At 40.5% G+C, this 18,922-nt stretch overlaps 1 protein-coding gene across 1 annotated transcript in view; it reads right to left on the bottom strand.

Moving 5' to 3' along the window:
• The window catches only part of SPTLC3 (serine palmitoyltransferase, long chain base subunit 3), an 85,118-nt gene that overhangs the window by 7,945 nt on the left and 58,251 nt on the right, over positions 1–18,922 (bottom strand). Inside the window, exons 7-9 of the mRNA XM_010285903.1 lie at positions 18,580–18,685; positions 11,091–11,310; positions 8,816–8,942 (exon numbers count right to left, since the gene is read on the bottom strand). Coding sequence (XP_010284205.1) covers positions 8,816–8,942; positions 11,091–11,310; positions 18,580–18,685 — 453 coding nt within the window. The remainder of the gene's footprint in view (positions 1–8,815; positions 8,943–11,090; positions 11,311–18,579; positions 18,686–18,922) is intronic.

Below are 18,922 nucleotides of genomic sequence, written 5' to 3'. Positions count from 1 at the left end.
AGCATAACCTTATTAAGAGCTTACATCTTTTTATTAGCTGATTAAGAAGGAACAGAAAGAGAGAAAACGGAACAATAAAGGATTCTTAAATTTCACAAGTTATCTTCATGCTGCTTGGAACACAGAGTGATACACAGCCAGCTTATTGGGATTTTGTTGAAATACAGGATTAATTACCTGGATAGTACAACAAAAATGGATTTACTGCATCTGCAATCCACCTACTGCTGGCAAATATAGAGTTTACATTTCTTGCTCCACTTTAAAAATATTTGGTTTACCGCAAAGTTCTAAGATCTTGGCAATTCTGGGAAAAATGTTGATTATATTTTTATTTGACACGCATTATTGCCTATTGCCAGTTTTAGCTAATTAATTTCTGCAGGCTTTTAGAAAGCTTTAATAATATGTTTAGTTTAAGGAAAAATACAAAGAGAAGGCATGAGAGAGAAAAATGATAAAAAGATAGTGGCTTGCTCATAATTTCTTTGAAGCAACAAGCTTTTTAAGAGAGCCACTTGGAGTAACAGACTTGGTAGATGCTTTGTCACACGCTAGGCTATGGCTTCAGAACCGATTTCAGTGAGGAGCTGCTCTGGAGTTTGACAGCAGGAAGGCATCCTGACTACACATCTGAGGGCCCGATCTCAGGCGGGTGTTACCTGGCACAGCTCCACGCACTTCAATAGAGCTTTGCTGTGCCAAAGGTCTATTTGTGCCAGCTGAGGACCTTATCCTGGCAGCGAAAGAGGTAGTAAAACTATCAGCTCTCTGAAACAAAAGTTTGTTTTCTTCTTCCAGAGATGTCTGCTTTTCACTCCTGCAAGATTTTAATAAGCAGAGAAGCTGGCTGCATTCAGTTCCTGCACAAACATTCTACCTTTGAACTCTTCCTGTAGGCTTCTAGCCTTGGAAATTCTGACCCCGTATATTGAAAACAGGAATAAGCAACCTGTAGCCTTTCATATCAAGATCTCAGGTGTATTTTAATAGAAGGAGAGCTATTTTTCCTGATCCCATTCCAGGAAAGATAATCCCACGCCGTACTTTGTTTTGGCATGCGGTGGACTCTTCAAGACACAAATCCACCTGCTTTAATCTTCTCCAGCTGTTGTTTCATAGGGTCTTTCTAGATAATTAGTTACACAATCAAACTTTTACATACCGGTGTCAGTGTGTCTCTTCAATCTGTGCTCCTTGGATGGAGGACTCCACTCCTTGCCCTCCTCCACTAACAAGTAGATAGTAAAAAGCAAACTTTCATAGGCTGAAAAAAATTTGGAAAACAATAGCTCTTCCCCACTAAACTGTTGCAGATGGACAGATTTTCTTTTTTTTTTCCTCTGGTTCCATTATATGAGTAACACACATGTACCTCCATGTGCATTAAATCACAAATAGAATGCTATAAAACTGGGGTGCCTAAAGGAAATGTGTTCTCAGATAAAAAATTCTTTATAAAAAAATAACTTTGCTATGAATTGGGAAGAAGTGAAGACATTTTTTTCTGCAGTCTAATGCCAACTAGAAACCTAGTAATTTCAACTTAATTCAGCTGCTAAATAAGCCCTTAAGGACCTATTTAGTCAGTCCAACTTTGACTGTGAACTGCTGCAAAACACTTTCCAGAGCAGATTAAGGGAAGAAAAAGTGGCAATTTCAGCTGAAGCAGAAAGGAGAGAAATTGTACAAATTCTGTCATTTGTGCCTTTTTTCTCGAATGAGCCAGCTGTGCCTACCCAGCACCTTATCTATATTCAGATATGTAATGTAAGCAGTGTCCCGCACAAAAACGGGGACAGAGCATCCAGCTTTGGCTGAGCCTTATTTACTCCCAGCACAGGTGATTAATCACAAAGCACGTCAGTCCCGCTGCTGAAAGCTGGCCAGTGCACGACGTGCTCCATCTGCATCACATTAGGTGTTTCTGAAATGCCAGTGATCTAAACACCGTTAGAAAAGGCACTTCTCTCCCTTGTGCTCCTCAGGCTGATAACAGCGCTGGATTCCTTGGGCAGCAGCAAGGAGCATCTGGAACGGTGGAAGAATCCTCACCCTCTATCCCAGCAGCAAAGACACCTTTAAAAGGTGACTGTCGTGGACCTGCGTGTTGCTGTCCCTGGGGAAAGCATAGCTTGCTTTGCTGGGGGACAGGTTATGAGTCACATCCAAGTCTGGTCACATCCCTCCTCTGCCTGCAGTTAATACTTATTTGTGAGCACAGGGGACACCTACCCATGGGTAGGGTCTGCTAGAGGACTACAGCACTGGTTTAACTTTGAATATGGAAAAAGTGACTTCATATGAGGTAGAATTTGGCCAATTCTCAGAGTTCTTGCAAATCACTGCAAACACTATTACTCCAAAGCCCCTGCTTGTTCAGATCAACAGATCCTCCATGGATACATTTGACTTCCTTTAGGAGGCAGACCGCATGGCAGGTGGCTCCACTGGAACAGCACGTCTCACTCATTTTGAGTAAAAATGGCAGAATTTAGCTCTGTTTCATCATTCACCGATGGGAGAACATCTGTGATGTTCAGCTCAGACAAATAATAATCGTGACAGCATATTATCATCAGCAGCATCTTCACTGTCAAAGTGACTGGGAGCACTAGCCGTGGAGCCAACGCTGTGCAAACAGGGAATAAATTCACTTAAGCACTGCTAATGTAAACACATACTTATTGGGAGTATTAACTTACTTAAAATTAAGCCAGGGTTCAAGCCTTCTGCTTGATGAGGACCTGAGAGAAGCAATCATCTCAGAATGAAGCAGCAAAATGAGAATTTGAGAGGCAACAGTAAAAAGCCATACTTTAGTATGGCTGATTCTGTAAGCTGTTTCAAGCAGGTTCAAGGGGTCCATTGCTAAGTGGTTTGCAGTTTTCAAGCTTACAGCTATAGTTTCATGATCAGTTCATTCTGGCACAGATTTATCTTGCTGCAAAATGGATCATTCCTCTCGGCTCCAGCTGCTCAAGTCCTGGCACTGGGATTCATGTTGCCTCATGGTAGATTGGCTCAAGGAACCAGTCTGGCTGTAGGCTAACCATTTGTGGGAGGGTTGGTTATTTTTCATCTAGATCCGTTCTCTGATTCAGTTCATTGCATGGCTGCACGAACACTAATGCTGCCATGAGGAAACGGGGCACGAGTAAGGGGATAGGCAGGGGGTGAAAGGCAAAAAGGAGGGCAAGACTGCCCTTCCTGGCACCAGTGCTGGTTTATGCCAGGTTGTCATCATGAGAAACTAAGGATTTTGAATTTACAGAGGACACTGACAGGCAAAGCTAATATTTTCAAAAGATTGCTGAGCACAGATAGCAGCGGAAAATGTTGCAAACCAAGCATTTTAAGAAGCTGGTCCTACAAAAGTTACACAAAAATCTAAGGCAGAGAGAAAAATTTTAAAAAGGAACCTTTTAAAAACAGGTCTTTTTAATGCCAAGCCAAAACAGAAAGCAGTGTTCTGTAGGTTCTCACACTCTGAATGAGCTCAAATGCAAGAACTCAGTGTCTGTTAAAAACAAAAATGAAAACTAAGTTGCAAAAAGATAAACCAATCAGCACAAATGGCAGAGTAAATGAACATTTTAAAGAAACACTTTCTATCTAAACAACCTCATTAATTATCTTTTAACATAACAAGGACAGTAGATTCCTGAGGATAGGGGTTTATATTTTTCAGCATCCCATAAAAACATATGACAAATGCTTATTACTGTTGGTGAATTACTGTTTGCTATGCATTAAACAGAAGAATGATGCCTTTGCAAATGCTGCAATTTGCTTTTTACACCACTATAAATTATTATTAGCCATCAAGAAAATTGCTTTAGATTTTCTATCAGTCTTAATTCTGTCTGCCTAGCGGTTCGATTTTTTACCTATCATATTTAAGTGTAAAAATATGCTTTTGGTATTCTCAGGCAGAAAGGGGGGGGAAAAAAAAAAGGTCTGAGGTCACAGCTGGAGGGGCTGTGTTGCATGCAAGTAAGTGTACTTGAAAACCTGCGCAGGGTCCAAACACTCTGAGTCAACTACAGTCTCATCATGGGGATAAAACCACTAAGGCAGCTGCTGAGTTTCCTGAGGTATCTCCAGTGGTGTAATGAGAAGCCACAAGGAGAACATATAAAGAATATCTATCTTATGAATTATAAAGAGTAAATGCCATGGGAACTTCTGCTTCCCATATCTCCTAATAAATGCGGAGAGACACATTTGAGATGAAAAGGCCACAACGGCTTAAGAGGGATAAAATGATATTTTTTTTATAGACTATATGAACTGAACTGTGGAACTTGCTGCCTTATGACATTACTAAAGGAAATACAGCTGCCAGAAGTTCATACGCTTTTGAACAACTCTATTATAGAACTGTAATATTATCTATGACATTATGTTACCAAGAATAAATGTGTCTTGTTCTACAAGCCATTGATTTTCAGAGAGTCCTGTAAAACACAGCATTGAAAAATGCCAGGACTTGTATTCTACTGAAAACATGATTTTACATGAAAATGGAAATACATTTGCAATTTTTGTTGTCATTCTCTGACTCTGCTGATACAAGTCACTCAAGAAACAAAGGACTTGGTCCTAGTCACTGCAGCCTACTCCTCTCTCCCAGGCAGGAACAAGTATGCATATCAGTTTTGAGGGAATTACTACCTTCTCCTAAATCAGCATTTCTTGTGTTTTATTTTCTCAAGTCACAGCAGAAAAACAAGGAAACTGTAGTAGCTGGCTGTGAACTCTGCAGTACCCTCCCAGTCACATTATCATGACACCAATGTCTCACAACCGTTACAAATATTGATATGGGACATACCCATACATTTATAGATGGTTTCTCTGGGAGATACCATGTCTTCTCTGTATCTTTTTACTTACGTCAGTAAAAGGCTTTTAAAATAAGAACTTCCCCATCCAAATTGGAGTCTCCTGCTGCAAAAGAAGGTAAGTGCACATCTTGCTAGCACATTTCCACAGTTTGCTGACCAGAGAAGAATAAGGAGTGTCTGAAGTACCAGCATTGGTTTGGAGGGTTGTGTGTTTGCTATAGTTTCTTGCAGACAAATTTGTCCCTCTTTCTCTCCTTCCCCACACCAGGCCCTTTTTGTTCACAGCCTCTCCAGCTCATCTTCTCCGCGTCTCATTTTGGTCCTCATCTCAGTCCTTATCACCCGCTTGTTATCTATTCACTGTTGTGTCTCCTTTGCTTGTCAGTCTCTTCTTTCTTTAAACTTCCTGGCTCACCTCCCTAAGTGCCTGACAGTGCAGGATGGACATAGGTGCTCAGTCCTCTGCACAGGCTCCAGGTGGGTGATGCTCAGTTCAGGCCCCCCAAACTGAGCTGGAAGATACTCCTTCACTCAGTGGATCTTGAGAGTTGTTAATGTTCACTTCAAGCAGAGATTTTTTAGAGACTTATAACATCACAAGACTCAGATGTTATTTCATAGAGATGGCAAAAATCATAAACTTGGCTATCACAATCCAAATCTTCATCTCAAAGCCTGGAGAAGCCGAATATCTTCAGGGGAAAAAGGATTTTTTAACACACCTCCCCTCCCGCCGCCTTTTTTCCAGATTATCAAACCCCCATATGTATATCTAGGCTTCTTTGGAGGAAGGACTGAACCTTTTTTATTGATAGGAAAAAGCTGTAGCCTGAAACAGACACCTGCTGTGGTTAATTTCCAGCTAAACTGTTTAGGTTTCATAGAATTAAAGTGATAACCTGTTCCTTCCTTGTAATTAAGCTGTACCCCCGTGTCCATACACATCTACTCATATCCTGCAGTCATGCATCCAGTACACTGATCCTGTCCTGGAAATGCACACCCTCATTCCTTTTCCAAACCACCATATTTCTACTGTTTGAAAATAAAGGAAGAAAATATGGGCAATCAATCATTTGGATACACACCAGGATAAAAACAAGCAGTATCGCTGCATTTCTGGCCTCTGGCATTACCCACTATATGCTACCCTTTTCTAGATCAGCTGCTTATCGAGTTAGTGGAGAATAACTAGCAAGAAATTGAAGGTAATGTAAAAGCATGATATCGGGGAAAATATTAAAGAAGACTGTGTGAAGTGCTAAAAATATGAAGTTTTCAGAGTAGCAATTTAAATGACCAAATCAGTCTTCTTTCTTTTAGTTTTCTATTAATCTACTGAGAAGTTAGTCATGAAGTTCAGATGTAAGAACAAGCTGGGTTAACACACTTGCCATCCCATTATTTCATATAAGCACACTTATATGTTAACACTCACAATGAACTTTTTAGAAAATTCTGATTTCATTCTTTTCCAAAACATTCCCAGTATTTTTAATAAGGCTTCTTCCCCTACAGAAATGCCCTCTGGAGTCCAAGCCATCAGTGGACATCTCCTCATAAAGGCTTCTCCAAATCATCCTGCAGGAAGGGAATGCATAAATTGCAAAATAAACTCCGTTTATCAATTCAACATGTTTCCAGAGAACAAAGGGCCCATAACCATGCTGTGGCAACTCTGGTTCACTTGAAACTTCTCTGCCAGGTGTGGCTGCTACATGGCTCGTGCTCTCACAAGGATGGCTCACATGCGGGATTCACCATTCTCTATGACAGCAGACCAACTCAGCCAAGGCCACTGTTGTCCTTGGAAACAAAAATATCTAAGAGAGACAGTGCTTTCTCCCTTCTGTTCTCCCCTCCTTTCTAAGCCACCACCTTCCTCTCTCTGATGCCAAAGCAGCATTGTAGTGTGGTCCAGCATAACATTTTTTCCTGTGTTTTGGGTTGTGGGTTGTTTGTTTTTTTTTTTAGTCACAAGACAGGCTAATGAAGGGAGGCCCACATGAAAGAAAAACCAATAGACTAAAATAATGAGTCTGGCTTAGAAGGACAAGAAACATTTTTACACATCATAGCCAGTTTGCTAGCCTTTGTGCAATACTCTAAGTTGTGATATATGATTTATTAATTTGTTTTTCTACTCATTTGCATTTCATATTACACGACAAATTTAAAAAACCTGAGAGAACATGAATTTATTTCGCAGAAGACTTAATAAGCACTTATTTTGTGCAGAAATACAAACATTGTGTCATTAAACAACACTGCTTCTGGAAGAGAAAACGCTGCAAACTCTTAGCCCTAAGACAGTCAGACACGCACATCTTAAAAGTCTTGAACCAAGTTCTCCTATTAGCCTGCACTGAACTGCATGCAGAATCACGCTGGTTGAAGATCACTTTTAAGAGGCTTTGAAGGTTTGGAAATGCTCTGCATGTTTAATAGTTTACACGCAGCATCTAGGAGAGCCTTAAGGACATAAGTCTGGGGAAGGCTCGGTGTAAGACCGCCCTCTGATGGCAAGCGTTTCCTACAGCTAGTGCAGGGAGCCGCACAGCAGGACAGGCTGCACACGTAGTCCCCAAGGTAGAAGAAACATGTCAGAGCTGGTCTCTTATATTGCAGAGGATGTAGGCATCAGCACAGGCAACCTTGACCTTTCCAATTTCAAGCTGGAAACAGTTGTTACACTCTGACTCCTCTGCCAAAATGACAAAAGCATCATTTACTTGTTGTCTACACGTTGTGCTGGAGTTTTACTGCACTTTGTTATTGCACTCAGCAGAATTTGGCACTGGGACTGGATTCTTTATCCCTCCTTTTGTACGCTGGGGTCTTGCAAATTCTGGCCTCATTGAAGAGCTGTGATAAACGTCTTAATAGCCGCGTGTCTATCATGGTTTGAAACCGCTCTCTAGGGCTCTACAACAGAATAGTGCAGGGCAGTATCCTACCTGCTCTCACATACCCTTTTTCCTTTCCATTCCCACATTACCCTGGTCATATTGATCTGTTAGGGAGGACTAATACAGAGTTACTCTGTTAGTCCTACACAAGGTAAGAGAAAATGGCATAGCGCAGTGCTGCTGGACCAGTGTAAAAGAGATCGCAACTCAGAGCAGAATCTGTATCTTCAACTGCGTGTTACACAGTAACAAGATTCTCAGGCATTCCTGACAAAAACTATACAAACTCAAAAACCAACAGTTTTTCTCTGCGTTGGGATTTAAATCCCAGAAGACTGATTACATATCAGTATCACTTTGAAACAGTAGCAGATAGATTTGTCACATAGTTGTTCTGTTGCTTGCTGCATAGAAAGCATGTTAGAGGATGGGATGGTAGCTGCATCACGAACTCCAGGAAAGGCATACAAACCAACCTAATTTTTCATAAAGACACCAAGCAGTCAATTCTTTTGGGACAAAATGTACTTCAAAACTAGCTTCAGGACACCATAATTAACACCTGAATGAGGTAGGTATTATTATAATCATGTTATACTATTACTTAACATAAAATACCTGTTTGGAAATTCTGCACCATGCTTGAGTGGCTTGCCATTTTGAAGTTTCACACTTACAAAGAAGCTAAACTGACAGCATCTAGCCCATAAATGAAGGCATGTTCTTATGAACCCCTTCAACAAAGTCAGACAATCTAATAAAAGGGCAATTCATGTACTTCTATTTGTTGCTGCAAAGCAGAGTGGGCTGGTAACTATAGAGCCAGAATTCCAGAATATTTCCATCCCTGCTGCATGTGGATGAGTGTGGAAAAAGAAATAGAGCTGGTAGTACTTAGAAGTATGATAATTTGGATATTCATTTTACAGTAAGAATTATTTCCTTTGCATTGCATTACCATACTACTTTGCTGCTGGATGACATTTTGTGTGCACCTGTACACAGTAGATGCTCTGGTAGTAATTGAAATAAGTGAAGTTAAAGAAGGTGGCTTACCTTGTGTTGTTCCGTCTAGTCCCATGAGGCATTTCATTGCCCTGATGATTTGCTCTGCTACGGGTGGACACATAGATGTGGCGTACACAGCGCTGTGAGAATGAGTTCGTAAAAAGTCCACAAGGTCCTTACACAAGCAAAACAAAGCATGAATGAGCTTTGAGCTGGCCAAAGAGCAGATCTCCCTCTTAACTACTGCAGGAGTGAGAACATGCAAAAGGAAGAGTACGTTTCAACAGTTATTGGTTTGCTTTCTTGGCTGCTACTGTTAATACATGGCCTGAAGAAACATCAGGCAGGTGCAAATTACAGCTGAAACAAAAGTCTGGAACAGAATAATGTTTACTTCTGTGCTAAGACTTATCATAAAGGAGCCAAAATCATTTAAAGACCAATGAACAGCTGCACTTAAAACACTGCTCAGTTTCTCTCTGGGAATGAAGCAAAGCCTACATGACAGCAGTATAGTTCCCCTGCCACAAGACTTAGCCCAGGAAAAGCAACCTTACTGGGATCTATCTTTGGCTATTAGCATATAAATTTCTTTCAACTGAAACTTTCCACCGTTGTGACAGGGACGGTCACGTTAGACTTGGTATAGTTGCTTTAACATTTCGTTGTATAACTAAAAGCACAATATGTGCTCCTAGAAAAAGCATCGATGTACTGTACTGCATGTCTACAGCACCAGTAACTCTCCTGAATCCAAGGACCCTGTAGGAATTCAGCACTTGATTAACACCATCGTTGTTATGACAGGTTATACCTCCCAGTGCCAAATATCAGAGTAACAGCTGCCAGACTAAAAGCTGAATGCATGTTAGTGAGAAAGGGATGAGGCCTCTTTGAAAAATGCCGTTGATAAAAAAATATCACTAGGGAAAAAAACCCAAAGAGAGTAACTCAAATTATTGCCAAAAAAGCTGTATGAGTCTATGTGGTAACTCCAATGCTAAGGATAAAGATTTACCTAACCTTATACGGGTTATGCATTGTTATATTGCAGTTGTAATCCTCAAGGTTTGATCAAATAGCTGAGAAGGCTTTTGTGCTCTAGCTGATGGAGAATAAACAGTGCCACAGTGAGGTTTTGGCTGCAGAAATTAATGTAAGTGTGCTAAGTGTGTTGAGTGAGTAGCTGCCACCAAGGCAAAGTTTGTGAAGCCTGAGGCAAAGCTTAGTGATATGCACAGGCGTGACAAGAGTGACCCACTTTCATTTAAGCAAATTTCCAAGGATTAGATGATGAATTACTTCAGACTGCTTTTCACAGGTCTAGGCTTCCTATAATTTCTAGCTACATTAGCCACATTGTCTTTGAGAAAAGTTAAAGCTTCAAATACAAATTCAGGAAACAAAGGAAACAAAGAAAATTTATTCTTGATGTATTATGATAGCCTGTTTTTAAGATCTCCAGGGGCAAGACCAAAAAAGACAGTAAGAATTATACATTTTATACTTTCTTATAACCCTTTTATTCTACTCAAGTGCTACCCTTATTAATGTTATCCTGACAACAACCATATGAGCTGTCTAAACAGGCTTCCTACTCATTCAGCAAACTACTTAAGAAATATATTCAGCAGGGTATGAAAAGGGTAAATTAATCAGCAATGACTTTATATCTCTGTCAAGCAACAAAACCGACGACATTTCACAATGGTGCTGATTATGCTTTCTCTTCTTCTACACCCCCAGTTAAAACAAGCTCAGCTCTACTTTTTGTGGACATCTGTTGTCAGCAAGAGGTTGTTTTGTTAATGTACGCAGAGCAACTGAGGACACTGATTTTACTGTTGCAAAAGGCCCTCAGTAACCCTCTTTCTCCATCCTCCTAAAAAATGCAACTATGACTACCCACAACTGTTTAGGAATTTTATTATCAGTGGATGAAACTGTGGCTTTAATCTCTCAATATTGCTCCACACACTGTTTACAAATGTGAAACAAGTAACAAGCAGTCTGCATGCAAATTAATGTAGTGAAGTATATTTAGCAAACCACAACGTGTCTAAACATTTCCAAGAAAAACAACAATCATCAGGGTGGCACAGAAATACCCAACCCAAGCAAGTTACATAATGTGAACATGAGACAAAAATAAGAAAGTCTGACTGTTTAATGTGCATTTGGGATCCAGACAAAAATGGTACTAACTTTATAATAGTGCTCCTGTAAAGCAGTGTATGTGAAAAGATAATGCAATATATCATATGTAATAAGAAGGTACTTCCCCTCCTTTCTTGATGCTAAAATATTTGTGTTTTCCTTTTACCTTTTTGCCAGCTATGTATCCTCCAGCTGCGCCAAAGCTCTTTGTGAACGTTCCCATTAATACGTCAACATCATCAGGACTCATACCGAAGTACTCCACAACTCCTCGGCCCGTTGCTCCCACTGCACCAATGCTGTGAGCTTCGTCCAAGTAGAGGTAGGCTTTGTATTTCTTCTTCAAGGAGACTATCTCTGGCAGGCGCACAATGGACCCTTCCATGCTGCGGACGGACAGAATCATGGGTAAACAAGAAATCCTGTATTCCCTTTCTCTTTAAGATACTGCCAGAAAATACAGGCATTAATTGCCTTAGCCCATGAAAGATCTTCTGGAAGCCCAATTTGTATTTGCAGTTCAAAGAAAAATTGCAATGCTTTCCCATCTGCAGGTCAGTATAAAACAGTCCAACAGTTTTAGAATTCAAACAATCAAAACCAGTCAAAAAGTCTTCGAACATTTGCAAATTTTCAACGTGCCAGAAAAGAGAAGGAAAGGTATAAAGCGAGAGGGAGATACTTACCCAGAGCAGCACGTTACAATTCACTACAAAACAGATATTGTAATGATTTATAAGGAACTGCAAAAATTTGGTCTAGTCCTTGCTTACTTCATCAACAGCTGCTGTGGCAATATTTGAGGGTAACAGCTCTAGAGCAAATTACTCCAGTGCAGAGGAGTTGGGGCTAACATACGCAGGGGATGGCCCGCATGAAATGCACAGATGGTGCCATAATGCTAAGCAGCCCCAGTCTTCAGAGTGGACAGAATCGGGAATTAGAAAAGGGAGCTCAGATCCACTCTTGCCAATTGCTGCTCCAAATACATACTTGTGAGGAAAGGTAGCCTGCCACCTAGTACTCAAAAGGAAAAAGTTTCCATTCTTTTTCTTTTTACGTTCTTACACCATGCAGAAAAAAGAAATATTCTGAACTTGCACTAATGGTGTATTGAGATCTGTAGAAATAAGAAAAGATGATAAATCTTTTGTATTGGTATTGTCGGTAAACCCGTCAGTAAGTTAGAAGGCACAGAGGTGTACAGCAAGATGAAAGCCCAGGGAGATAAATAAGAAATGCACTCTAATCCCATGATGAGGAAGTATCAATAGTATTGCTGTGAAGACTATTATATCTTTAAACCCTTTGTGAGATGACTACAGCTATACTTGGATATGCTCATTTCATAACGAGTTAAGCGTGTTATCTTCCAGTGGCTCTAGTGAGTAGGTTTTTAAATGCTAAATACTTCCTAACAAATACAAACTGAGCACGCTGCGTGCCAGGAAAACCAGTGCTCTGTGGCTGAGGCCTGCGGCTAAGGTGTATCCAATTGCAAATGCTACAAGAGTTTCAGGCAAGCAGAAATGTCAAGTTTGTTCCCAAATAGCATGTACGAAAGAGCAGTGCAATCAACACAACTTCTTGGCAATTTTTAGATCCTGGCTTTCACAGATTGTTTTATTGCCACTCTAGCTGCAGTATGCAGCTGGAAGTTTGGTACCACAAAAGGGGCAGGATGTGCTTTTAGCACTTGGGAAATTTCTGACAACTTCAGTTCTTCTTCATCCTAAGGTCTCCTGAGTAAACTTGGAAACAGCTTGGTCTCCAGTTTTGAAGGAGACCTACCCATAGGCAAGTCTGCATTAATTTGATAGAACAGCACAGGGGAGAAGCCATGGACAAGGGTTGCCTGTGCTGTTCGTACCGGGAGGTTCAGAGAGCCTGACTGTGTGTGCCTGGAGGCATATTTTTGGCTGTCAGGTGACTGCTGTCAAATCTTGCCCTTCTGTTCTGCCCAGCCATAAAAGAGGCAACTTTGGGGCTGTGTATCGGCACATGGTCTCTTGCAGCAAAGAAGGGTGGGCTTGTAGTACAAGTTCCTGAGGACTCAGTTTTCTCACTTTTCCCAAATAGCATTTGGCAGCTGGGGCAGAAGCAACTTGAACCACCACAGCTATTTTCCTAATGAATGCAAGGGCAGAGCCCACAGTCTTCACATAGCCCAGAGTCAAAGCATTATTCAGCTAAAAATTATACTGAGCCACTGGGTGTGCTTGGGCATGCAGCATCGTATGTGCTGGGGACGACAGCTTTCGGCTGTGTTGGGTCAGCCTGCAGGTTGGCTATATGGTCAGAGAGCGGAGCACCTCTACAGAGGGGAGCGATTGGGAAATCCACCCTCCACCTTCCAGCGATACTTGGGTAGACCAGCTAGGCAGAAAAGGATAATAACATTTTTTCCACATTTACATGGACATCATCAGGCTTGGTGGCTCACAGAGATTCAGATGGGACTGACAGCATTTGTCTTCAAAAAGACAAGAGTAAAAATGGTAAATTAAAAATACAGAGCTTGATTTGCTGCATATTTGTGGCATGGAAGCAAAGTTGTCGCTGAATCCCAGAATACACAGAGCTGGTACATGGCTGTTGCAAGATTTAACCAATAAGAGAATTTAATGAAAACTTTTCTTACTTGTATGTATGACCAGGAGATTTCTCTTTGAACTCCAAGCTGTTTAGCAAAACAAGGCACTTGTATTCAGTTTCAGTGGTGATTTACTCCTCTTGAAAGATGCTGGCTGACATAAATGTTACTATAGTTGACAGAGACCCTAACGTGGCCTTGAAGCATCCGTGGAGTAGATAAAGCGCTGCTGGTTTCATAGATGTTTTCTGTGACGCCATTCAAACAGGCCGCAGCTCTCCTGACGGCAGAGATGAGAGCTCTTTTGCTGCCTACTCTGCTCTTGGTCTCTCTTTTGACCCTGGGAGATGGTTTGTGATATGAACACCGCTCTGTTTAGAATTGCTCCAAGATAAAGCTCACTTCACATAAACCCTTGGGTAGCCCAAATTGAAAGTTTACTGAATCCTTCAGTAAATATTGATGTCGACTGAGTTTAAACCAGAAAGCCAGAAATGAACTGTAGTCATTCTGTCGCAGTCTGGTTGTGTCACTCTTACAAAGCTATTGATCTGTTTCCAGATATGCTCAAGCACACAGAGCACATCTAAAAAGTGGGAAGCAGACGAACATAAGCTGGCTCTGCCGAGGCGAGATGTTCTCATTACGTGGTATTACATTCTGTCTTGTAGCAAAAGTTATTAGCTTGGTGCCAGGGATGTAAAACTTCTAGATTACAGCTGACCCTCATCTCCCTTGTTTGGTGAGTGGGGACAAAAGCTTGCTTCAGTACACACTGAGTTTGAATTTACTTCCAGATGTGAGGAGATAATCCAAAATTTTAGGATCACTGAATTTTGAAGCTTGATTCAGTCCCTACCAAACCACTGAGATTCTTCCTGATGCAACTGATGAGTTGTGGAGCCAGGTACTTTGAGAGACAGGAGGTGTGCACTCATGCTGGTCACTTCGTTTGGAACACCGGCTCACTCTTGACACGATACTAACAGCTTTTGTCCAGTTTATCTTGAAAACAATTTTCTACATCCTACTATGGTACCACAGTTTCAATTTCTTTTTCTGTCCGGAAAATTAATTTACTGATATTCAACCTACTATCTTTTTCATAGCTGCTTCACTCAAAGTCTCTAAACATGCCCTATAGTACCACTATCCTTTCAACATTTGAAAGTTTTACCTGTTCCCCTTTCAGGCTAGTTTGTAATTGGGAAAATCCCTCCTTTCGTGACCTGTTACTTCCAAGACGTATGCAATCCATTTTTGATGTTTACATTAGGTGTAGTTTTCTTACTGCATATTCATACAACAATCTCTGTTTTGTAGTTTAGAGCAATAGTTTTCAGGAAACCTTCCAACCCTGCCCTGAAATACAACTCCATACACTGAAATGATAGAAATGTTAACCTTTAATGCTGGTCCCTGGCCAAAGACATTAAATGTTACCCCATTCTTTTCTGAAAGTCCAGTCACTTAATCCCAGGAAATAAAAAATAACTCTGATAAATTTCCTATGGTATTGGCATTGAATCCCAAGGAACTTCTAATGCACATGAAAAGGCACTGGACAGTATCTAACTGATCAGAGAGCTATTTTCTGAGCTGGAAGGGAAAACACCCCAATTAAATTAAAAGCAGGGGAAAAACAAATGAAAACCAATCTGGTTTGATCGGTTGCTGGTGCCCCGTAACTCCTGCGCTGGGCCTTGGCCTATCTGACTCCTAGGTAAACATGTGTGCAAGAGAGCAGAAGCCTACCACAAACCGTGTAAGGACACAGTAACTGATTAATCCTGAACTGGAAATAGTAGAAGCCAAGGAAAACATTATCTGGAATTTAAATAATAGAAATATGATTTAGCAAGTCAGTTTAACTTGTGCCCTGGACACCGCAAAAACTTGTTCATGCTTTTTTACTGAAGATTGATGGCTAGATGGTCTCTCTCAGTTTGGAACGCAAATGGAATATATTTGCTTCTAGGCTAGTCCAAGTTAAGAACCAGCTTTCACTATTAGTTACATTTACTTCTGATGTTTTTTTTTTTTTTTTTTAAGATAATAGAGACATTAAAAAGCAAACAAACACATACTTATTGCTATTTATTTGACATGTAGCTTGCGTGTTTCCCAAATTGAGGGGCCAATTCTGCCTTCAGTTGTAACCAAGCAAAATCTGCAGCTTATGGTTTCAAACACAAGTCCAATTTCCAGAAATGCTCATGTTGGCTAACAATGACCTTTTTCAAATTTTGCCAAGCTGGTAAGCCAGGGCTTATGCACAGTTTCACACAATCCTAATGGAAACAGAAGGCAATTTTTTTTTCCATACCATCAACTTCACCATACTAAGACTATGGTGTCCCATATAACAGTATTTTTTTAAAGAAGGAAAACTTAATGTTTCTTTTGCTTCTCTGGAAAACACATTTCTGTAAAAATTTGCCAAGCCAAACTTGCAAGTCAAGATATTTTAACTTGGAGAATGGCTCTGACCAAGTTATTTAAATTCTATATTAGTTGTCCCTGAAGCATAACAAGTCCTTTAAGAAAAGAAAAAAAAAAAAAAAAAAGGCAGTATTAACTATTGTAAGAAGAATACTTTAACAACACTCTACCTCCTCTTAAACCCTCTAGATGAATGTTAATTTGGCATCTGGCAATTCTTCAGGAAAACTAACATTAGCCAATGTAGGGTTGGAAAAGTTTAGTCTCTTTACAAAATCATGGTCCAAGAAAGGAAAGAACATGCACACACAAAAAAAGTAAGAGTATTTCTAATATGTCTTTCTCCAGCTTTTCTTTTGCATATGAAATGTTATTAGCTACTTATTGGATTAGACTACATGGCCTGTGAGTCTGTTCCCAGCAGTGCTGTAATGACAGATCCACTGCCTGCATCTCGGGTTGGCACTGGTAGCAGGGATACAACCCGGGTGGGGTGTGGTGGTATTCTCCCTCAAGTCAGAGCAGACTTGCTTTGCAACCAAACCACAATCTTCAATTTCTGATTTGCTTAGACTATGAAACAACTAACCAACCAACTAACCTAGCTACTGCTAGGGCTAGTTCCAATGAGACACTATTAGAGCGCTGAGCTTTGTTTTTTTTTTTTCCTTTATGCCTTTCACACGCATAGACACTCAGGGCACAAGTGGTGTTAACATTGTTTAGCCGTTATGAAGTTGAAAGAACTTTACAGTTCCTTTTTAGTGAGGTTCTCTGACGTTTAACATGTTTTTATTTTGCATACCAACAGAAAGTTCTTCGAACTTTGGAGAATAAAAACTTCTCTGAAAATGAACTGAAAACTAGAGAAGAACACCGTATCAAATATATATCTGGAAATATAGTTGTAGTTATTATAGTTGCAAATATCTGATAGTGGGTTTGTCCCACTGCTTGGACTGATCTATGCTTCTGTGTCACCAGTCTACCTTCTTGCTCCCTAGTGGTCAATATCCAGGGTAAAGGATTTAAAAGTGAACAAAGCTCAGCTGGAGCATTTTCTGCAGGCCGTGTGACCGATAGAGATATTTGTCAGTAAAATGTTGGTGGTCCACTTAATTTCTGTATGATCAAAGTCCTTAAATCTGAGCTTTCTTTTAGTAGTGCCAAGCTATGTTTATTTGCAGTTTTGCTCTGTTTATTCTGGTTGAAAGGAGATGTTCAGCCTGCTTTGGATCAGCTGATCTGCTGCTGACCTGTTTCAGCTCTGAGTGACAGGTGTTTAGTTAAGGACTCATTTGTTCTCTTTGCAGATGGAAAATGTTAGGTAAAAAGAAAGCACTGACAGCTATGAAATTGTGATGACATGAGATTGTAAAAGACTTCTTATGAAAAAAGCTAATCAGCTCAACTATGCTAGGATTTCTCAACAAAATGGCATAAGCAACTGCCCATCCAGACTGGCTGTATTTCAGCAACACATGATATAATCCCTACATATAAAGTTTAACGTTGCTTTCATAAACCATGTCATGTCCTGTGAATGAGTGGTTCTGGTTCTCTTCTCTCTGGTGCGGGTGTCACTAATCCCAAAACTGTCCTCCTGCTTCTTGTCATCAGTAGCCTTACCTAGATTCCTGCAAACCCTCTTACTGTCCAGGTCCCTGCTTCTTCAGCCCTTCCCTCCTCTTCACGATCTCTACCTCTTCCTGCTCCAGCTCTTTGCCCATCAGTAGCTCCCCATCCATGCTGTCCACCAGCCCCATGGCTGCCCCTCCAGCAACCTTCTCCTGACTTGAGTTGTTGCCAGGATGAAGCCCAGGATGGTGAGCCTGGCTGGTGCCTCTGCTTTGCTACATACTCTAGTGATGATTTGTCTTTCTGGTTGGGTGTAAGGTGTACCACACCAGTGAACCTGAGCTATCTGACTAGGATGCTCCATAATTACATGGTATTATTGATGCTGACATTACCTGATGGATTCTCAAAGGCACTTCTCTCATTCAAATACCTCCAGGGACCGGGGCTACATGAAATACCACTATATAATTCTTTGAAAGCCAGTTTTTAAATTGTTTTTCCTGTTAAAGTGTGAGTCCATTATACCCAGCACTAACTACTAGAAAGGTGCTGATATCACTTGGCCTACGTTTAGCTTGAGATTTTAGATTCCAACAGCTGGGTAAGAACTGGGCATGCAAAACTTAATTAGTTCTGTATAGATGTCTTTTGATCTGCCCGTGCATAACAAACAACTCTGGAAAACTCTGCTTACTCACTTAGCAAAACTCCTCACCTACTATAGCTCCATGAATTTTATCACATCTGTGACAACATACGCCCACTGATGATCTGTCTTGCTCTCACAGTACATCTCCCACTCCACTGCGATTTGCTAAATCAACATTCAGAACAATGCACAGGATCTAACTGGAGCAAGTTACACCAGGGCTCAGACAGACATAATGGAAATCAACATATTTCTAAGATCACAGAATGTTATTATAACCTCCACCGTCATTAAGATTTCTCTCAGATACCTAATGTTTGCTTCACTCAACATATCATTCTGTCCTCAGAAATGATAAAATGTACTCACGTTTCTAAAACACAATCATACCTGTAAATGCCCTCCACAAGGATGATAATTTTTCTCCATGCTCTGCGGTTTCGAGGCTGCCCATATATTATTGCATCCCTCAGCAACTTCTCAAGGCTCTGCATATCTTTATTTAAAAATAAGAAAAAGAAGGAAGGAAAAATATTAGCAAAGATTTTTCTAAAGAACTTTTGATTTTCTACTGGGCACTATTTTTTCCTATCCATAAAAAGACAACATTAAAAAAATGTGTCCTGAAGATAAACTTCCTTTATTAGTAGGCAAGACCCAATGATTGATTTAATTTGCCTGAATGCAATCTAGTGACAAGGAGAGTTACAAAACGCTTCCAGTTATGCACCTT

The sequence above is a fragment of the Phaethon lepturus genome, unplaced genomic scaffold, assembly GCF_000687285.1.
Source record: "Phaethon lepturus isolate BGI_N335 unplaced genomic scaffold, ASM68728v1 scaffold13834, whole genome shotgun sequence".
Taxonomy (NCBI): domain Eukaryota; kingdom Metazoa; phylum Chordata; class Aves; order Phaethontiformes; family Phaethontidae; genus Phaethon; species Phaethon lepturus.
Note: the sequence above shows the minus strand (reverse complement) of the source record. Positions and strands in the feature narration are given on the sequence as shown.